General features: G+C 48.3%; 7 protein-coding genes across 7 annotated transcripts; 2 read left to right on the top strand and 5 right to left on the bottom strand.

Annotated features, from left to right (window-relative positions):
- Positions 1-601: 601 nt before the first annotated feature.
- Positions 602-1,840, bottom strand: BP5553_05551 (uncharacterized protein; the record flags this gene model as incomplete). Its single annotated transcript, XM_032014174.1, has 1 exon — positions 602-1,840. One exon carries the CDS (start codon positions 1,838-1,840, stop codon positions 602-604), a length of 1,239 nt encoding a protein of 412 aa, XP_031870774.1.
- A 2,672-nt stretch (positions 1,841-4,512) lies between these two features.
- Positions 4,513-6,799, top strand: BP5553_05550 (uncharacterized protein; the record flags this gene model as incomplete). Its single annotated transcript, XM_032014173.1, has 4 exons — positions 4,513-4,554; positions 4,732-5,046; positions 5,088-5,228; positions 5,285-6,799. The coding sequence occupies 4 exons, from the start codon at positions 4,513-4,515 to the stop codon at positions 6,797-6,799; spliced, it is 2,013 nt and encodes a 670-aa protein (XP_031870773.1).
- A 226-nt stretch (positions 6,800-7,025) lies between these two features.
- On the bottom strand, positions 7,026-8,036 carry BP5553_05549 (uncharacterized protein; the record flags this gene model as incomplete). Its single annotated transcript, XM_032014172.1, has 1 exon — positions 7,026-8,036. One exon carries the CDS (start codon positions 8,034-8,036, stop codon positions 7,026-7,028), a length of 1,011 nt encoding a protein of 336 aa, XP_031870772.1.
- A 2,567-nt stretch (positions 8,037-10,603) lies between these two features.
- Positions 10,604-11,194, bottom strand: BP5553_05548 (uncharacterized protein; the record flags this gene model as incomplete). The annotated part of the gene is made up of 1 exon (XM_032014171.1): positions 10,604-11,194. The coding sequence occupies one exon, from the start codon at positions 11,192-11,194 to the stop codon at positions 10,604-10,606; it is 591 nt and encodes a 196-aa protein (XP_031870771.1).
- Positions 11,195-12,298: 1,104 nt separating this feature from the next.
- On the bottom strand, positions 12,299-15,459 carry BP5553_05547 (uncharacterized protein; the record flags this gene model as incomplete). The annotated part of the gene is made up of 5 exons (XM_032014170.1): positions 12,299-14,451; positions 14,501-14,777; positions 14,827-15,206; positions 15,260-15,369; positions 15,419-15,459. 5 exons carry the CDS (start codon positions 15,457-15,459, stop codon positions 12,299-12,301), a joined length of 2,961 nt encoding a protein of 986 aa, XP_031870770.1.
- Positions 15,460-16,761: 1,302 nt separating this feature from the next.
- BP5553_05546 (uncharacterized protein) lies at positions 16,762-17,535 on the top strand (the record flags this gene model as incomplete). Its single annotated transcript, XM_032014169.1, has 1 exon — positions 16,762-17,535. The coding sequence occupies one exon, from the start codon at positions 16,762-16,764 to the stop codon at positions 17,533-17,535; it is 774 nt and encodes a 257-aa protein (XP_031870769.1).
- A 123-nt stretch (positions 17,536-17,658) lies between these two features.
- BP5553_05545 (Acyl-coenzyme A oxidase) lies at positions 17,659-19,990 on the bottom strand (the record flags this gene model as incomplete). Its single annotated transcript, XM_032014168.1, has 4 exons — positions 17,659-19,009; positions 19,061-19,321; positions 19,424-19,771; positions 19,827-19,990. 4 exons carry the CDS (start codon positions 19,988-19,990, stop codon positions 17,659-17,661), a joined length of 2,124 nt encoding a protein of 707 aa, XP_031870768.1.
- Positions 19,991-21,096: the final 1,106 nt, after the last annotated feature.

The raw sequence follows: 21,096 nt of genomic DNA, 5'->3' as shown, positions 1-21,096 counted from the left end.
TTTGATTTCTAAAACTACATAGGACGCAAGTGCAGATTATAGATTATACATCAATAGGTGACTCTATGTCCCAGTCCAAATCCAGCTACGACCGCCCTTGAAGTGATCCTCAATGATATTTCGTGTAAGCCAATAGGTGGGCCATTCTTGCGTCCAAAGTTAACCACTACCATAACCATGGTCATCACAAACTACCATGTTGACTGCCGCTCTAATCCTCCACCCTCAGCTCAGAACCTCGTCCATCTGCCACCAACTGTCCACAAAGTATTTGGCGTAGATAACAGACAGGCGCCCCTTTCCTTCACTTCTTCTCCTCCAACTCCCCCTTCTCTCGTCCCGCGCCTTTTCCTGGGAATGGTGCCGCGTCCCAACAACAGCACGAAGCTAAATTACCCACCTTATCCAACATTTCATTAGAGGTTCGCATGATCTTCCCAATGCCAATGCAGATAACGACTCGCTAAATCAAGAACAAATAAAAACGCCGTAGATATGCAACTCCATCAAGGGACACCGAATGCAACAATGGCAAATACCAAATTGCGTATGCAAGCTGTCTTTACTCATACAACGACTGAATTAAAAATCGAACTGAGATTTATGAAGGAAATTTCGGACTCGTAGGCGTATTAGGTGCGGATGATAACCAGGAGGTCGTTATCTCCTGATTAACCACTTGTGGCTGTGCGGTATGTCCTTCCACTTCTACTTCTCCCTCCCCCGATTCAGTTCTTAGTATTGGCGCAGGGAGCTCAGTAGCTGCGTCTTGATGCTCTCCTTTTCTTGTCGTGGGCAATTCACTGGCCACATTTACCGCTTCTCCTATATCATAAAATTCTTTCGTCGCTGGTAGCTCACTAGCAGATGCAAGAGCCGCCGCATCCCTCTCTCGAATACTCTGCCTTGAGGTATCTGGCAATTCCGCGACATCAGGTACTACTGGCTCTAGTCCCGATTCCGGAGGATCAGCCCCAGCTTCCGCTTCCGCCTCCTTCCCTGGGCCGAGTTCATGAATGGCGTCGTTCAAAGGGTAAAATGGCCCAGACATGTCGATAGGAGAGGCAAGTTCGGCAATGTGATTTGCGCGGGGTGAGCGGGGGCTCCTCTCAGGATTTCGAATGCCTGGGAGGGTGTTGAGGCTTGGGTGGCTGCTGAGGCTGGGATGGTCGTGGAAAGTTTTCGAACCTTGAACGCTTCCTGACTGATGACTATCGGTTTGACTGGAGATTTCGATTTCAATGCCCAAGCCGGGGTTGACAGGGGTGAGCATTTGGTCGTCCATCCCATTGTCTATTTGCCTCTTAATATGACTGTTATTTCGGCTGGTCGCTCTGTTTTGAGTGCGATTAGTACGTAAAGTATCCGCTCGACTATCGGATCGAGCATTTTTATGAGGCTTCTCGGCGAACGTGGTGTGTGTTGGAGCCGGAGAAAACCCAAGTTCGTACCGCGATCGCTTCTGTTCTTGCAAGATTTTCCTCCTACGCCTTTTGACGAAGAAGAATATCCCACCGAGGAGTGCTAGAAACACGAGAGGAATGGTGATTCCAACTGCCAGCTTGGTACTCGTGGATGAAGATGCAGAGGATGATGATGGGGATGGTGTGGGTGTTGCAGTGCTTGATTCGGGTGGCTGATAGAATGAATATGAATTATACTGAGGAGTAGGAATCGCACTTGTTGGCTGTTGGCTGCTTCCGGAGCTCGATGTTGGTCCGCCTGGTGTTGGTGATGTCGGTATCGCAGGGTTAACTGGTATGGCATACACCGTGGTCAACGGACGTTCCTCCGCAGAGGTCGAGCCCACGCCAGCGTTGTCGACTTTAGAACTCGGCATCTTTCATCTTTATGTTAGATGGTACGAATACTCTGCACAGTACTGGCAAAGAAACTCTGAGAGAAGAAGACAACGTTCCGTGCTCTGGTATGTACCACCTTTCTCGGCAATAATATGAACAAATCCTGCTGCAGCTTCGTACCCGCCGCACACCAGCGAAATTGGATTGAGCAGCCATCAATTAATATCCCTGCCAGATGCAGAGATCTGCCTCAAAGTACGACAACATGGTCGAATACGGCTACCCTGCCGATGCTACTATTCCGCATCAGAGCCGAATCATCTCCAGCGAGACGTGATGTTACTCTTCTGCAGGACAATGCCAAAAGAGCCGAGGTAAGCCTGTCTCCAGCAACAATATATCCTGCTGGGCAAAGATTCCACTTGGAGGCCGGAGTTCATGAGGAAAATCTTCAAACTGTGCCGTAGTCACACTGCAAAACGTGGTAGCGATGCACGCGGGGCCAGGAGCCTGAAGCCGGATTGTCCGAGTAGGCCAATGACAAGCTGTGTGTCTGGATTATCCAGGAGAGTCGAGAACGACGAAGATGTCGGCTCCAGGCAGGCCTGGACGTCAAGTTCGTTGCCAAGGGGATGGACGCGGCTTGGGCTTTTGGCCAATTGATAAATTGCACTGCGAAGGTGAAGTATTCAGGGGCCGAGCAAGTTCAAGTTGAGTGCTGGTAATCTTACCAAGTACTTCGTATATGTACGGAGTACCAAGTCCTTCGTATATTTCTGCACTTGCTGATACTGTACGCGCCGCCCAATCTTCTTCGTGAAATTGCGATACTTATCCCTGTCCCGCACCTGCGTCAGCTGCGCGTGGCCCAGAGCATCAGAGCATCAGAGTTTCTCGTTGATGCGCAGTCTGTAGGAAATGCTCCCGTGTCTGAGTGTTGGATGCTGCGAACGCATGCGAACAGACAGCACTATTATTGGGGGATCCCTGGCTGGCGATTTTGGGTCATTGCTAGGCCGATCATAGTCCACCAGGAGGGCAGCAGATAAGTACGAAGTAGAGGAGAGCTACCGCCTGTTGGCGCGATGATGAAGCCCACCTTGTTAGCTTACTTATTATAGGATATGGTAAGTTCTTTTTTCCCTCTTCTAGTTAATGATATTTCCTAAGCAGGGGTAGCTACTACGTATCTTAGCAATATCCTTAAAATAAAAGCGACTCACGTCGTGGGCTTCTTTAGATATGGCAATGTTTGACAGAGTTCCAATACTGCAAACGAGTGTGTTGCATCAAGCTACAAGTACGTGTTTGCATCTCGAGATCTTATTATGGCTGGTACCAAGTGGCTGAGATCCTACTGCAGCTACTAAGCTGTCATGAAGGCTGGCTTCCTATATGCGTCATGTGTTTCTAGAGCTGGTCTATGTGGGGAAAGTGTGCCGTGATAATTTTTGTGGCGGTAATAATCGTAGCCTCCTCCCTACAGTGGCAAAGTGTTTATCGTCTATGGCTTTTATTCTTCTGCGATTGGGTTAAAGATGGTTAGCTGTCGGAGGTGAAAGCTAGTTAAACTCCCCAGCCCTCACAGAAACATATGTTTGCAACGTCCAGAGCGGCCATATTTGTTTCCTAAGCTCCAACCATCTTCCACTCCTATTTTAAGGAGCTCTTAAGATCACCAATCAAGTGCTTGCCGCCATTGAATTGGTGATGGATACTTTCGAAGTAGTTCATTCTATCTTTGGCGCATTATTGGGCGAATTTGGTGCAAAGCTCTTTTCGCTAGAAATATCAGGCACCCACAGCTATTACCTATATATGCCGCCGATATCGAGCTTATCTGCTGTTTTTATGCAATCTAGGTAGTCGGCGTATAGTACTATACTCTGTTATTCGTATATATGGCCGGTCGTAAGTAAAGCTATTCTTAGATCTCTACTAGGCTATTGTCTGCTACTATATCCTCAATATCTAATTATATTGAGCCTCCTGCCAGGTGCCCTTATTTGTTATTTGTTGCTTTAGCTCTTTGTTCCTATTCGGGTCTAGCGCCACCTCACAGTAGATATCTAGGAGGCTTCCCCTCCTAGATCCTGAATAATAAGTCTGTTGCATCATCTAATAAACTGAAATTGAGGTATCAAGTCGCGTGAATATCTTACTGAAATTGAGATATTTCAGTTAGGTATTCGCCCGATATCGGATGTATATCTACCTAGGTACACCACCGTAGGTAATAGCCGTGGGTGAATGATATTCCTAGTGAAAAGAGTTTTGCACTAAATTCGCCCAAGAATGCGCCATACTTATCTTCCTGGAACGATGGAGTGTCTGGATATCCGAGTAACCTTTACAGGCTTTCTACTTTTCCAGGGTAGATCCAAATTAGGTGTTGTATGAGGTCCTCCTTGGCCAGATACTTCCTGGGTTGCAGCTGCCAGGTCGCTGTTTAATGGAAGGCTGTTCAGCGGAATGTTGCATACCTGTCTGCTAAAGATTGATCCGTGTGGGTTGGTTATATTATTGAAGCTGGATGATATTAATGTGTTTGGACAGAAGTTCAAGTTGGGCCAAATCAGAATTCCGTCGTAGGGAAACAATAAGGGGGGGTGCGTAGCTGCAGTACGTACCTATGTGCACTGATCCTTCCCCATCTTTCGCTTGCTTCTCCCAACATCATTCAACTACATGCATATCACTTCATACACATATGTGCACCATTTCTCCAGGTCCTGGGGAGTGTTTCACCATGGTAAGCCACCGTCCTTTCCGCGGTTCTCCCTCTCTATACTTCTTCTGCAGCAAATTAGCTAGAGGACTTGCCCATCGTCGAACCTTTCGTGGAAGCCCGCGAAAGGTTACATATCGATTTCCCGGATTCCTTAAAGCCCGGTCGCTGTCTTGCCTATGACGCTAACATCTACAATAGTCTGGAATAACCATCTACAGGGCCCAAGAGAATCTTCTCGCACTCCTCCTCAGACGCGTCCAGAGGCTTCGAAGGGAGTGCAGAATAGCCTTGGGTTTAGATCCTGATGCGACTGATGATACAAGCATTATACTATCAGGCAAAGCGGCAGAGCAGAGCGCGGAAATCGATGCTTATTACCTAGCAGTCATTGACAAGACACTAGACAACTACCGAGATAGTTCGCGCAAAAGAGTCAGGAAAGTCCCTTCTATCCTTTTATTAGCGGATGAGGTGATATGTGGTCTAGAGCATAATCTCGCAACTGTTCACGGGGTGAGTTGTTCTAATTACTTTCGGGCATGGATATAATTCAGGCATTGGCCGAGCATATCACTGACATCCCCCATACTGGCGAGACTGGATCTGGAGACACGTCATCCAAGACTTGGGATCCAGCAAAGCGAAAGGCAGAGGACAAACAGATTGAGGAAGCACGTACCATGGTTGATTGCCTGGTATGTAAAATACCCAAATACTTATTTTTAATCGCTGATTCTCACAACTTCTCTAGCTCGAAGAACATACAGATGTAAGCCGAGCGACCTACTGCCTAGAGCAAATCCAGTCATCCCGAAAACGAATTATCAGTCTACGTTATGACCAAGTATCAAAGCTTTTCGGAGTTCGCCTTGAATGGATCATACAGCTCCTGCGAACTGATGAAACCATATTGCCTCACATCTTCCCAGCACTAGACAAGATGAACCCTAAGAACATCGAGCGGGATAGTAAGATTTTCAAAAAAATGAGGGGCAACGTTGAAAAGATTCTGGGCAAAGATATACCTGAGGAGGTCTTCAAAGGAGCCGACCAAGAATTAATTGACCTAACTAATCGCTTGAAAAAGGAGTTCGATGCTATTGTTGGAGGATTTAAAAAATACCAGGCGGCCCCAGGAATTATTGCCAAAGACGGAATTCCAGCCTGGAAAGCTGGGCTCCCTGATTTTATGTTCACGTACTTCAAAGATATGGTCGGGAGGGCCATGTGTGCACACGATCAGCGGCTGAGGATGGACGATGTCCTGATCAAAAGGGAGGGAGAAAGATTGTTGCGATACGAGGGGGAGCTTAATCTCATCGAGAAGTTGAGAGAGGCGGTGATGGTGTCGGAGGTTGAGCTTGAGTGGCTATCACGACTCCAGGGGGATGGTTTCGTTGAAATGGGCCTGTGCGAGCGAACTCGATCAAACGAAATGAGGAGCTATCTGAAAAACATGGGCTTGGATAAGCTCAAACTCTCGAGCCATGTTATACCAGATAAAAATGACAATAAGGCATCTATGAAGGGTGGGGATAGGGCCAAAGATGAGGGACCTAGTGCTACGAAAATACAGGAGCAGGTAGGAACTAGCAACGAAGTATCCCATGCTGCTAGTGTGAGAGAGCAGCCCAAAACCCTTGACGAAAGGCCGCTTCCAATTATTCATGACGAGCAGTCGCAGCCCATTGATGAAGGGTTTCTTTCCAAAGATGAGGCTGTAGTGGGAGCCCATCGAGGCGGATCATCTGCCAAGGATAAAGAACCTTATGTCGCGGAGGGCGAGGACCGGGCAAACGCTGATCATGGGAGTGCTTCGATTGTTAAGAATCAAGATCCGGGAGAAGCCGAAGTCAGTTCGGCTACATTAAGCCAAGAAGAACTGTGTATGGAAATAGATCAAAGAGTGAAGCAGGTTTTGAGAGGTTTTGCACCCTGGGAAGAGGACAAAAATACCATTCGCGCACTTTGGAGGACTAGGACAAACGACAATACTTTCACGGCCGACTTTGGCGTTAGGTCCAGAATCATTGAAAATTTATGTCGCCTGGATAACGAGCGGGCAAGAGCCGCAGCAGATGACGCATTGCAGCAACTCCGGTACGAAGAATTCGAAGTTAAGAGGTTCTTGGACCAGGAGGAGGTACTTAAAAGGCAGGAGGAGAAGAAATTGAAGGGGGGAAAAGATAAGAAAGAGGAATTGCTGAACAGTCTTGAGAAGGCGACAAGCGAGCTCGCCCTCTCTAGGAGCACACCATTGTGGTAAGATCGTAGCAAACTTTGCTCTTTAATGACGGAGACACTTTGGGGAACTTGGGAACGCACCCTGTATACATTGCTAGCATTCATCTGAGCATTCCCCTTCCGCTTAAAAAGGTACTCCCCCCATTTTTTAGAGCGCCATCCATCCTTTTCCAGAAAAGCAATATCCAAAAGTCCCAAAGTCCCAAAGTCCCAAAAAGCGTGTTAATCCGATATAAGTCTCGAGGCCATTATGTGGCCTTGCTCCAAAGCCACTTCTCGAACGCCTCATCATCCACCCCCCGTGGTACATCATTAACCTCCGACTCCCAATCCTTCGTCATGCCAAAACTATCATGTTTTCCTGGATCCTTCACGAACGGCTGCATCTCTTTCAAGTCCAAGCTCCACTCCCCAGCATTTCTCTTCTTCTCTTTACAATATCTCCCCGCAAAGACACTCGCGCGTGCCTTGTCCCCGTGCATATTACACACCTGGAACGCATCAAACCACAACCTGCTCGTACGATCATCCTTGATCTGCTCCTCTTCATAAATGCCCGCCAGTGTGCGGCAGTTCTGTAGCACCTTGCTAGGAGTATATCGTACACTGTGCGACCTTCCTATAGCGGTGTCCAATTCTTGAGCACGCGTGAGCCGCGCATCGCTCTCGTGTAACTTCTCGGTAGGTAGAGTACAAAGTTCACAAGTACAATCAAACCCAAATCCGTCTTTCAGAATTTGTTGGCGCATCCATGATGGTCCGCCCGCATGGTAAGAGACCATGATTTCCTGACCCTCGGCAATGTCCCGCGCAGCATATACTGTCACCGTTTCGAGCGCTGCATTCCATGAATGTGTAGCGTTGGGGAGACAACTGTGGTTTATGCGGGAAATATGCTGGAATACGCCGCCAACGTCAGAGCTAGGTCCGAGAGGATATCCATTTGTCCGGACTATGTTGGAGAGTGGGTTCTTCTGGCCGACATAATTGTTGTGAAGAGAGAGAAAGGCTCTTTGTTTGGCCTTTGGGAGGGAGCGGAGTGTATGGGCAAGGTCAGATTCCGTTGTTGAGATGGATTTTATGCAGGCTGTGGTTAATAGGGGCGGGTCGCTTATTATGAGAGTCCCCGAAGTAATGGGCTTCGTTGCGAGTATGCCATTACCCTTTCCAGGGATAGGCGATATGGTCCAGAGGCCTTCGGCCGCTGTTGGAGCTGAGCTACCGTTGAGCGAGGCTGACGGGGAGTTTCTTGATGGCATTTTGTGTGAAGTTCTTGTATATAGAAGAGCGAACAGGAGATGGCATCTGACTTGAGACTTGAAAATATACTGGGAATGTTTGAGTGAACCGGAAAAGGGCTTTATTAAATCTTCGGATCCAGTCCGGGCTATGAGAAGAGGATGGGAGGGACACCATTAAATAGGTTTTGTGGAACTGAACAGCGGTGCTCTTGTCTGGTGCAAGCCAAGGGTTGGTGTACTTGGTATTGTCTTGGTTCTTGGTACCTCAGGTACCTAAGTAGTATGTGGGCCAACACGTGATCGAGTAAAACACCATCCAGGGATAATATACCTATCTATCATATCCCAGTGGTCTACTCGTAAGTAACCAGGAGGCCATATACTTCGGTGGACAGTACATAGCAGAGGGTAGGCTGCCCATTATTGAGTCTTGAGAGAGCAAGCGATGCTAAAAGCCTCTCGGTGAGGGATAAAGTGAGAGGAATGAAGAGCTAGCTGCTGCAAGAGCGCAGCCATCAACGTTAATATATACGGCCACTTGAACAAATGGCCTTTGGTCTCCCAATATCTTTCCCAGAGGAGATGCATCGGGTGGTGTGCTGTACAATCATGTGATTGGCCTGCTTTTGATATATCAATGATATCATGGGCTGAAATCAGACAGATGGGAACTACGAAGTACGCACAAAGGAGATCGTGGCTGACAAAAGCCCCGCCCCGCCCTGTGCCGAACTCCAGAAAACAGAAAACAGGAGCTGAATGAAATCGACCTTCCAGGAGCATATAGTATTGAGAGACCGTAGAAGAAGTGATGAAAATGGAAATTGCAGTACATCGTGCAGGAGCCAAGAATCCCACAGAAGAGTGGCATATGTACACCGCGCAAAAAAGGGCAGCAGGTATAGCCGCCCATGCCGACTTCCAATAACCAAACGCCTAAGAGAATGCTCTGTTTTCTGTTGCTGGGTTGATTTCTAATGTCATATAAACCATACTTGGCATGTGAAATAAAAACAAGGTAGATGCAGCGAGGAGATCCAAGCCAAGGCAATTAGGTGGGTGGCTTGCAAAGCGACACCAAAATCTCACCATCGTCACACACAATTTCTGCCCTTCACAGCGCTGGTCGGAGTGGAAAACCACACTCTGCCGCACCTGGAGGAGCAGCAGCAACAACAGCGCAACTACCAAGGAAGGAATCTCAGATTTGACGTCCGAACGGAGGAGGTGTTGGTGTAAAAGAGCTGCCTAATAATGATGAATCGTGTTGAAAGATGGCCAAGAGCAGGAAATCCTGGTGAATCGCGTGGGCACGAATCGTCGCGCTTAGTCATGCTTGGCACATCCGTCCAACCATTTCCCAAGAAGTAGCGATCGTCATCACCTAGTCTTGGCAATTTCAAATAAAATAGACCATGCGATGGCAAGACTAACAAGAATTCTCAATAATTTTGTGAGCTCTATTTGAACAGTGGTTAACCATGATTATTGGATTCCTTATTGGCCTTATTGGCCTTGTTAAATAAGTCTTATATGGAGAGGAAGTGGGGAGCAAAGAAGGGTGACCCCTATGCGACGATGCAGGGACAAAACAAAGGTCACCAACTTCACCGACTGGCAACCTTGAAGATATTAATAATTTTGTTCTCATTTTCCGTTCCATTTTCCGATCTGAATTTTGCATCTTGTGCTCTTTCTTTCCGAATTGCCTTTACTAAACACAAGCTTATATATTAGCCATACGGCCCATACCCCTTCAGCCCCCTTTTCCGCAAGCCTCAATTAACAATACTCACCGTGGAAGCATCCTGCACATCTCTGCATCACCTCATTCCTACCACTCATCTTCACCTCTCCTAGACTCACCTATCTCGGTGCCCTATGACCCTATGAGTTTACGGAACTGCTCATTTTCATAACGGGTATTATATGCAGTCGACTTTCAGACCGCCCTGGCATCGTTATTATTTTATTATATGTGGGGAATTGTCAAGTGCAAAAGGGCGGGCAGAGGGGGTTTGGAAAGCTTATGTTGATAAGTGACGAGGTGAAGAATAATTACCTTAGGAAGACGAAGCTTGTTATAACGATGAGCAGGGGGGGTTGAAGCCCAAAGGTATTAGGAGGGTATTTTGATCTTGCATGACAGGGAGGAAGCGAAGGATCCTTGAGTTATCAGGTGGTTGTGCTGTATTGGCTTGTTAAACTATTTGAGTTGGGGCTCTATCAGGTTGATCAAGGTTATGTATCAAGGTCAACAATCCTCAAGGCCGCCAATTTCCACCGTATCGCTAGCATTGTACCGTATTCTGATTCTTATTACATCCGCAACAAACCGCAGAGTCCCACCACACGCGTATATCTATCATAGACGCATGAAGGGGAGCGAAATGATACCAAACAAAACAGTAGAGGCGTTCCACATCATAAAGCAAGTCTGGTTGGGACGACATACTCGCAACAGTTAATTTTGTATCCCAGTCATCATCTATGAGCTATCTGGCGTTGAAGGTTGCTATCCTGATGACGAGTGTGTGATTTTCGAGATAACGGAATCATAGATCGACTGACAGTGGGGCAGAAACCTAGTCGAGTTGAAACCGAGCCAGGTCAACAGTGTCCGATATATCGAATCCAGCGGAAATAGCAACCCGCTCAATCTGATCCTTATACAGTAGGACATCGAGAACAGCCAGGAGCTGGGTTTTGTAATAGAGGAATTGTAGAGTGGGGTCGCACCGAGCAACCTCCTCCGGACTTAAGTCTGGCTTTTGCTGGCGAATGTGCATTGTGTCGAGCTTCATGTGGAAGTAGGCATCATTGGAACTGAAACCCGACCCTATGTTGCAATATAGGCCTATAACTTCCTCTCGTGCTTCTCTGGAGACTTGTAGAAGTGCTGGGGTGCTGGAGATAAATTCATGCTCGGTAATAAGAATTATGATCGGCACCAAGTCATCATTGATGTACAAAGGCCCTGGAAGCCGCACTTCAACAGTGCGTGGTGTGACACTCAACTGCCAAATCTTGAGGCGAATCTCGACTGGGAGTCTTGGAAAGGGGTGGAATGTATTGAGAGGGGACGGAGGAGCTGTAGTGTCCGGGAGTGTAGGAGGCATAGGCAATTTGGCGAAATATTCGGACCTTTGCTTAACGGCATTCCACACGAACGCCATGGTGAGTTGTGAGGCAGAGGTCAAATATGTTTAGCTGAATATAGAAGCGCATTAGTAAAACTATTTAACCATTGTCATACCTTGGTGTTCTGTGGATATTCACTGCACCAGCCCCAAAGATGAAGAGCAGAAGTTGTTGATCAAGACCTGGATCCTGAGAATTATTTAAGCTGGCCGGCAATTTGGTCCTTACCGCTTTTACTAGCGCAGATAACCTGCCATTTTTTGAGGATATTCAGACATGGCGGTATGCCCTTTGACAGCTATCAACACTAATCACGTGATCATAACCTCTATCTTTCTACGTGATTTAACTTACCTACCTACCTACATACTACTTAGATAAGTATCTCAGTAATTAAATGGAAGAACGACATGAAGGAAGGCTATGTGAAACTATAAGATATGTAAATGAACTAGATGTATGTCTGGGGTTACTGTCTGTCTAAGATTGGCCAGCAAAGTTTTCTTGGATATGGTTGACCTTCTTTGACAACATTGTAATAAATCCCTCGCCAATTAGCGGCCATACTGTAGCCATCGTCTACATAGCTTATCGGATAATATAAGTTCCCATTGATCTTCCGGCAGAATCTGCCCTAGATATATACTCGAAATATAAATAAAAACTTGTTGCAATGTGGCAATTTAGCTCAGCATACAGTTATAATGAAGGCTCATTACTAGGCTAAACGGCTAGATCGACATAATGTTGAGAAACACCAAATTCAATTCAACAAAAACAACAGAACCTAGAGGAATGTCAACACACATATCATTTGCAGTTAGTACAGCACACTGGCGCCTTCAAGATATCGTATTTTATTTTGGCTATGCCTGATAGACAGCTAAGCGTAGCAATACGAGCTTGTCATAAGCACGTATCATAATCTAATATACAGAATAAAGCATTGCAAGCTGTGTTCCTTCTTCCATTATGCTAGGTAGCTCTTGCTTTTGTAAAACTCATGATAGAGCCACCCTAACCATGCCACATCTAGTAACGGTTATTATAGAGCGTGCCCAAGGAAGCAACCAGAGCTCTAGATGGATAACCGAGAAGCAGACTACTATCTCACACTAGGCGTTCGCAATTGGTGTAATCTATGCCCACCTTTCACCCTCTCGTTCGGCCTCCAATCGGGAAATTCTAGCCTCCTCGTCATCCTCAGCGAACGTTCCACCTCTCCTACCTTTCTTCCTTCCGTTACGTCCGCCATCACCTTCGTCACGACTCCGTTTTCTACTTCCCAAGCCGGCTGTAAGTCCAGCAATCCGTTGGGCTTCTTTTAGTAGCCGTTCTCGATTCCGAGCTTCGCGTTCAAGCGTGTGAGGGTCTTGGACTGCTGGTGCGGATGAGGTTTTGGAACTTGATTTCTCTTTTTCTTTCTCGCGTTCCCGGTCTCGACCAGAAGATCGGTCGGAGTCGCGATGGCGTGAGGAGCGATGTGTAGCGTCCTCTTCCCGGTGGTGGCGATGGCTAGATGGTCTCTCCTTCCCCCGTTCATGGTGTGAAGATGAGATGCGGTCCTTGCGCGGCCCAGTGGGAATCTTGATATCTTCCTGTAGGTTTTTGCTACGGGAACCAGCTCCCTTGATTTCAATACCATTAGCAGCATTTGAAGTGACCGATGGTCTACGTGATGGGTCATCTAGCTCGACTGGCGTCTCGGCGACATCGTCCTCGACTCTATCAGCCCTCTCAGTAGTGTCTTCGATATCTTCTGAGCCATAACGGCTGTGGCGATGTCGATGTTCGCGATCACGATCCCGGGTTCTAGACCTGTCATCGCGGTGGGAGCGGCGACTGGAGCGGTGCTTGTGGGAAGACGACTTGTGCTCTCTATCACTCTCTCGATCTCGATACTTGTCCCTATCTCGACGGCTTCGATGGCCTGACCGTCTTGATTCCGAAGGCGAGGCGGATCTCGATCGGTCCTCCTCTACACGCTCTGCCTTATCATTGTCAACAATATCGCCAGAATATTCATCGCCACGATCGTCCTCTTCTTCCCGGCGACGGCGACGTTCTCGACGACGTTCTCTTCGTCTTTCGGTTTCCCTCTCATCTTCGGATCGTGACGATGACCGATGTCGATGTCTGCGATGGCGTCTCTCCTTGCTCCTGCTTCTGCTTCTGCTCCGGCTTCTCTGCCTATCATGAGACCTAGACCTATCTCTCGACGGTGATCTGCTCTCTCTCTCTTTTCTTTCTGGGTCACAGGGTTCCGGGGCTACATTCGCAACAGGATTAGAATCAGCTCTTGGGCCAGCCGGGGCAGCTACCGGAAATCCTCGGGCTCTGAGGTTGGGAAGGCTAGTATTCGGCAGTCCCTCACGCATAGCTTTCGGTCCTGTGGGGGCATTGATGGGCACATCAACAGGCTTCACGGGATGCATAGTGCCAAAAGCGCCGCCACGTCCCCCGCGGAAATGGCCATGTCCAAACCCACCCCTAGCAGGGCCAAAGGCATTTACAGCGTTATATCCAGGGCCATTGGGGCCAGTAGGTGGGAAGCCGGTCGGCTGCAACCCATCCACTGTTTGAATGGGCAGAGTTGTGATGCCATTAACAACTGTGTCGGGTGCTCCCCCCTGGGCCAGGGCCTCGGTGCTGTCTCTATTCTCCGCAGTCTTTTCGCCATTTTGCGCGTCAACTGCTGTATCATCTCCAGTATTGGTAGGATCATCATCATTCGCTGCAGACCTCTGTCGTATTTCTCTACCAAATTCATCAACCGTGGCGTCAGCAGTGGGGATAGTATCAGCTTTAGGTCCTGTCGGAATGGATCCTGTTTCACTAACAGGTCCATTGGGTTGCTGACCGGCACCATACTGCTGTGGAAACTGCTGTGAGAGGGCCTCATTTGAGCCATAGCCGTAGCCACCTCGACCGTAACCTCCTCGACCCCTACCTCGACCACGGTAGCCAAAATTATTCTGGTAGTCATTGTACTGGTTTGCGCGGCCATAATTACCTTGATTATACCCTGCAGATTGAGAGGCGTATCCAGAGTTATTTGCTCCATAGTCACCGTGACCAATGCCTGCTGCATTTGGATGATTGAAATTATCTGGTCCGACATTCCATGATTGTTGTCCGTTCCATGTATTATTGAAGCCAGCGCCCATTCCGCCATCGAAGCCACCCATACCCATTCCCATGTTCATGCCATTCATGCCCATGCCTGCACCAAATCCACCATTCATAAACATGTTCTGCATCGTCATCGGATCCATGCTCATTCCAGGCATTCCTTTTGGATGTTAGATTAAATATATCTAGGTGGAGCTTAGATGACATACCCATCATTGGAAAATTGCCAAAGGCAGCTGGTCCCATGCCATTCTGCATCATCATCATTTGTTGCATCTGGTTCATATCGCCTCCAGGCCCCATGCCCATGCCTGGATATCCTCCAGAACCAGTAGGATCAAATCCAAACACCGGAACCTGTGAGGCGGTTTGCGTCATCTGGCCATCCCCTTTCTCCGTAACCTCATTTTGATCCTTCTCGATTATCGCATCATCGGTCCTGTTTGCCCCTTCTTCTGTGATGGGCTCTTGACCAGGCGCAATCTCCTATGTGAAGGTCAGCATTACTCTTAGATATATTGTGGGTATTTCTCACTTCAATTGACTGCTGAGGGATATCCTTCTGAGCTTCTGTTAAGGGCTCCGCATCCGCCGGGTTTGGAGGGGCATCGTCTGGCTGCTCTGTAGCTGGAGTACCTTCCATTTTGACTTCGTTTGTAGCAGACTCCTCCCTGGTAGGAGCTTCGATGGGGGTTTCATTCGGGACAGGCGGCTCAACTAGGACCGGTTTAATCTCGACAGGTGTCGCTGGAGGCGTGGCCTTGGCTTCCTTCGACCGTAGCGCTTCGCGTTTCCTTTCTTCGGTCCTTAGGAAAACTTTGATAGTGGTTCGCAAGGACTTGTTGGGCTTGCAGTCTTCCGCAGAGACCGGCGTATGCTCGCACACGGGACATGATGAGGGTAAACTTGACTGGCCTGGAAAAATATTAGTTTCTGCGAAGGTAATGTGTGGACCTGTAGATACTTACAGGTTTCACAGATCGCTTGTTCGCAGCAGGGTAGTCTAAATGCGTTGACAGCTAATCTGCTGCAGATCGCACATCGAAGTTTGATGGGGATCTCGTCCTGGGTCAGGGAGCTGCGCATTGGGTTAGGAAGGGCACAAAATGCGATTTAGGTTCACTGACTTGATGAGCTCAACTTGAGCGGCAGTGCTGGAGGTTGCCATTTTGAGGGCTGCGAGGCGCAACTGCGATACGGAGACGAGAATATCGGAAAGTGCAGTCGCATGCTTTTGGCTTTGGAGAATGTAAAGTAGGAGAGCGACCTGACGCCCGAGTTGGTGTTGGTGGCACTATGCTTGTAAGTCCATCGCGGTGATTCACGCGTTCGCGATCAAATTTTGAGGCTGAAGTTATAAGATTTACAGTCCCGCTATCAATGGAAGCTGCTGCGCAATCTCCGCTAGTGCGCGTCACACGTGACAAGATTTACTCGTGGTTCTCGCAAATGAACCCGGGTTACAGCCGTGTTACAACTCACCCCGCAATATCAGTGTCTCCTTGAAAATTAGCTATTATGAAGGATATCGAAGTATCCTCGACATTCTCTTTTAGTAGTCTTTAAATACCAAGGAATCTTATGTTTCCGCTCACTGTTGTATTCCAGATTTGGCCATGAAACATCGCCAATGTCCCCCAAGACATTATATCATTCATCCGTCTTTATAATCTCTCTTCGAAGAACAGGTTTCTCATAAATAACTCTTCAGGCAATCAGCCCCTTAGGTGAACTAGTCTGAAAAACCATGATACTGGGCCCGCTCTCCTGGCTTGATTGCCTTGCTTTTCTAGTTTTCCTCGCACCTCAACTGATTTTGCAGATTGGTTTCTGGCCAACTTTATTCTGTGGACTACAGGCACTGCCATTCCTACGTATGATAACTCGATCTTTTTCCTTTCAAAGTGGCAAACTTCCCGCAAAGAGACCGCAAACACTCTAGATGCTGTCAATTGCTAGAGTCGCACATAGAGGGCATCGCTAATTCCTGCCAGTCATAAAACTGCCTGTGAGCTTCATATACCAGCGCCTGTGCCTTAGACGGGCACACCGAACACCTTTCGTGCAGAACGCATCATGGTTTGAAGATGTTGTTGTTAGGTGCGTTCGATATGCGTTTGCATATATTCCCCCGAGAATCGGGCGGGTCTTCTTCTCGAAGGCGGTATCACTGCCCTTTCTGAGATTTCGCATGCTCCGGCATGGGTACCTTCACTCACCGATCCATTGGCATGAAGTGAGCCGAGTAAGTCCCATTCAAATTCGCTCGCGTTGGGGCAGCCTATAATGAGTAAATACAGAACGATTTTAAGGGCATCTGGGTTATAGACGACCAATCCGTCGAGCCTGATATTGTCATTTACTACGTCCATGGTACGCTAACACTGTTCCTGCCTCCTATTTATGATCCCCCACCCTCTCCTACAATGAGCCTTGATTGACCGTTCCTTACCAAGGCGGTGGATTTTCCATGGGCTCTAGTTACTTCTACCTGGAATTCCTCCTCGCCTGGCTTAGTCTCCTCAAGACATCCGGCAGCTTCAGAAACCCCGCGATCTTCGCACTAGAATACACCCTCGTTCCGGATGCATCTTACCCGATACAACTCCACGAAGCAATTGCTGGCTATAAACACGTTGTTTCTATTACCCAAGACCCGTCCAGGATATGCGTAAGCGGTGATTCCGCTGGTGCTACGCTAATCCTCAGTCTCTTGCTTCATCTTGCTCATCTTCCCGAGCAGGGTCCCGTCTGGTCGTCAGAAATGCCCGATCTTACTCGAAAGGGGCGTCTAAATCCAGAGACGGATACATCGCTAACTCCGGGGATGGCAGTCCTCATCTCCCCTTGGGTAACACTCCGCTCCCCACTGGACAAAAATACAACAAGCGACTACCTTGATATCGCTAGCCTACACTCCTACGCTTCTCAATACGCTGGCTCTAAAATCTCCATTGGCGACCCGCTAATCTCTCCGGGGAACTGCAGATCCGTGTCTGCGTGGCGGCGGGCTTCTCCCTCGAAGGGGTTTTTTGTAATATATGGCGCTGAGGAGGTTTTTGCACCGGAGACTAGTCGGCTTGTTCACTTGTGGCAGGAGGGTCAAGTGGGTGTGAGGTCCGTGGAGGTGGAATCCGGCATTCATGCCTGGCCCATTGCAGCGATGTTTGTAAGCAATACCAGTGAGGGAAGACTAAAGGGCCTCCGGGGTATTATTCGGGAGCTATGCGAGAGGATGATCTAACAAACTATGAGTATCCAACTCCAACGATATTCAAGGCTAAAAACCAGTATGTACCCTATTATACCAGCTTCTCTCGTATTACCAGCAGAAACTTCAACTCAAACGCATACAGACGCGCAACCCTTACAACCTAGCCTTCTCCGTCACATTACCTCGGCCACCGGCGATGAAATCCCTGATAACTTCCTCCCAGCCATCCCGAAAAACACTGTCATTCTCGCTAGCATGAACATTAATAGGCAACTGTCGGATCCAACACATCATTCGCTCATAAACATCGCCATCCTTGCAACCCAACGCACTCGTCAGGCTAGCATCCGTAAATTCCCACGCGTCCGTCAGAGCTATGGCATCAGGTTGTAGCTCCTCGAGCAAGTGGTCGATGTTGGTGCGTATATCGCCAAGCTGGTTGAGGGTCAGGAAGCCATCCTCGACGAATGAGGCAGAGGAGCTGCAGAGTGGGGATGCAATGGTAGTAAGGGCGAAGAGTCTGACGAGTCGGGTGAGGACGGCTTTTACCTCAGTTGGCATGGAGCCGGAAATGGAAGTGACATGCTCTCGGAACGACTGCAAGATGTAAAGTTCTGTGTGGGCTTTCGCAGCGCTCAGGAGGACAACATCATGGCGATCCTCATTTTGAACAGCACCTTTGCCACGACTAGCACGGAGAAGCTGATAAGCTTCGGTGATAAGGCGCGCCGCTCGATGTTGGAAGATATATAGGAGGTTATCGACGTGGAGGAAATCCACTCCGCTAACATGACAGCGTACTCTCTTACCATAGGTGGGAGAGGGAATGTACGCCATGTCCTTTGGAAGGGATCGCGCAGCCATGCCTTTCATAAGGTAGGAGGCCACTTGTTTCCACATGACATAGTTCTCACCTTCAAAGGTACAGGTTGCTGCTAGAGAGTTCACGATCTCAGGCAAGCCTGAGATCATGAGATAGCCGTGGCCGCCGCACATCTTACGAGCATCCTCTGCCGCGTCGGCGGCATTTGCGGTGACCCAGGCTTTGAGGCCTGCCATGACCATATGCGTATAAGAAAGTGAAGAGTGATCGCCATTGGCCTGTTGCTTCTGGAGTTCTTGATATGCCGAATCACTGGCCAACGATGCGAAAAGGCTAGCATATGCCCGAGAAATCAACATCAAAAGGCGATAGTGCTGCAGTTTATACGACATAATAGAAGCTACCGAGTTCTGTTGAAGTTGCTTATGTCCTTGCCGCCGAACAACTGAATACCGCGTAGCAATCGTCAAGGCTTGCGCAAGCTGGAACGCGGAATTTCGAATGATGGCCAACCGGCCCTTAAGCATGCCTCCATACAAGAGCTTTTCCCGAAGTGGATGGGTGGTATAGGCGCCGTCCCTTGAGACGCTAGCGAAGCGCATGAGAAGATTGCTGCGAGGGATGCGGGCATTGTTGAAAACTGCATATCCGTTGTCTGTGCCGTTGTACGCCATCTTAAGCCTATATCCAATTACTACGCTGCATGACAACCAAACTAAAGAAACGGCTTACCCGATATCACCAAGCTCAATTCCAGGCAATGGCTTCCAATCTTTCAGCGATCGAAGCTGGACGATAAAGGCATGAACGCCATAGTCCTTCTCCCCAATGATAAGGCGGGCGATGACGATTGTGTGGGAAGACATATAGCCCAATGCTCCAGGCCAAAATTTGATGGATGAAAGTGTCGGGCTATTAATGACAAATTCGTCGGTCCTCTTGTCAAAAACCGCAGTGGTTTCCAAACCAGCAACAAACGTTCCCTGGCCAATCCTAAACAGCTCGAGTCAGCGCCATCTACACGGTCAAGTTTCAATATAGCGAAGTTATTTGCAAACGCCATAGAACAGTGAGGAAGAAAAGTGCCCTACTTACTCCGTCTGAGTGTAACTGCCAATAATCTTTCCCGACCGGGAGAGAGGAGTCCAGTACGCAATTTGCTCAGCCGTACCCTGGAGCTCAATCATAGGCCTAAACAAGACTTCAGTAAGCCCCAAAGGATTGGAGTTGGTCAAGACCCATTCCTGAGTATGGTATCTGAAGGTGGAATCGCCATTATCCAGGGAATCATGGAAAGCAGCCCGGCCTGCTCTCAGTCCCTCAAGCAGCATGTCCTCGCGGTTCATGTTACCATATCGTGCGGGGAGCTTGGACATATCAGTAGTTCCGGTAGACTCTTCGACGCGCTGGAAAGCTTTCTTGTGAATTTTAACAGCCTCTGGACTGCCAAATATTTTAGCAGGGACACTGAACGGGACAAATACAGATGAGTAAATACCTTCCAAAGATGATCTCTGATAGCTTAGATGTGTCAAAAGTAGCCTGGTTCCTGGCACTCTCCATCATCTGAGTTTGGGTGATAGCAGGCTTGCCAACGCCATGGCTATCCTCACCACCGCCACGAGCTTGGGAGGCGTTATCAGACCTGTCGTCTCCTTTCATGCTGCTGCTCTACAAAGGTGTGTGTCTTAGAGATTAAAGAAATGATGGTCCAGTTGGCGGACTGTACAGTGCACAACTGTTTCTGTATAGGGTTGGATATGATGAAATAGAATTCTACACAGATACCGCCCAGATTTTGGGAGGTCGGTCGCGCGGTGTATCCACTCGAATATATTTTCACGGTTCTTCGTCAGTCCGCTACTTACACCGCCCAACCTACCAGGCTATCAGGCTATCACACTCAAGAGAATAAAATATGAAGATACATCCTCCTGGGGGTTACACCTGGAACACCATTGTCCGTGTGAAAGAATTCACGTCTATTTTGCAGCTGATAATCGAGAATTATGTTGGGTCAGGCACAACCTCACCTTTGGCTAGCTTCTAAAGCGTAATTGGCTGTGAAGATGGGTTTTACTCATAACTGGCTGAGCCTCCCAGTCTTTCGGAGGGTAAGGATCCCCGTTTCCCAAATTTCCTCAGCCGTTTGAACCAGGGAACTAAATGCATTCAACGCAGAGTATGACTGCATGATGGAATCCCAAAGACAAATCAAGTTACTAGATATTGCCGACCTGGCGTTTTCAAGCTGACATCAGTGGCCAGGCTACAACAGATATTATTACTGATAGCCACTAATAACTCGCCTGTTGCCGCGCGTAGCTGATATTGGACATTCTTATACACCTACAACGCTCGGTCCTAGGAGGATCTAGACATGCAGGCATGATGCACTGTAAAGCAGGGCGCTCGACAAGACGCCTTCGGCTAGACACCAATGATTTGAAAAACCTGTCCGCCGCCGAAGCCAAGTTACCAGGACACGGCTCGGCATTCGAAGCCAAATCTACAGTGAGACAATTTTACCCTGGCCGAGATAAACACGGGTAGAAATAAACATTATTACCCCCAACTTGATAATATGTATTATGCGCCACCAATACTAGCCACCAGCATGCCGTCTGCACGAGGTTCTGATTCTGGCAAGGTTGCACAGCATAAAGCAAGGTTGAAATCAACCAGGCTATCGGGTCGGCGTTAACAAGCTTACCAGTACTTCGTATAGAGTCCTCTATGCACAGGTGAGCACACCATAAGGGTGCCTC

This window comes from Venustampulla echinocandica (genome assembly GCF_003357145.1).
Source record: "Venustampulla echinocandica strain BP 5553 chromosome Unknown scaffold_2, whole genome shotgun sequence".
Taxonomy (NCBI): Eukaryota; Fungi; Ascomycota; class Leotiomycetes; order Helotiales; family Pleuroascaceae; genus Venustampulla; species Venustampulla echinocandica.
The sequence above is the reverse complement of the archived record's forward strand: the minus strand, read 5'-3'. Positions and strand labels throughout refer to the sequence as shown.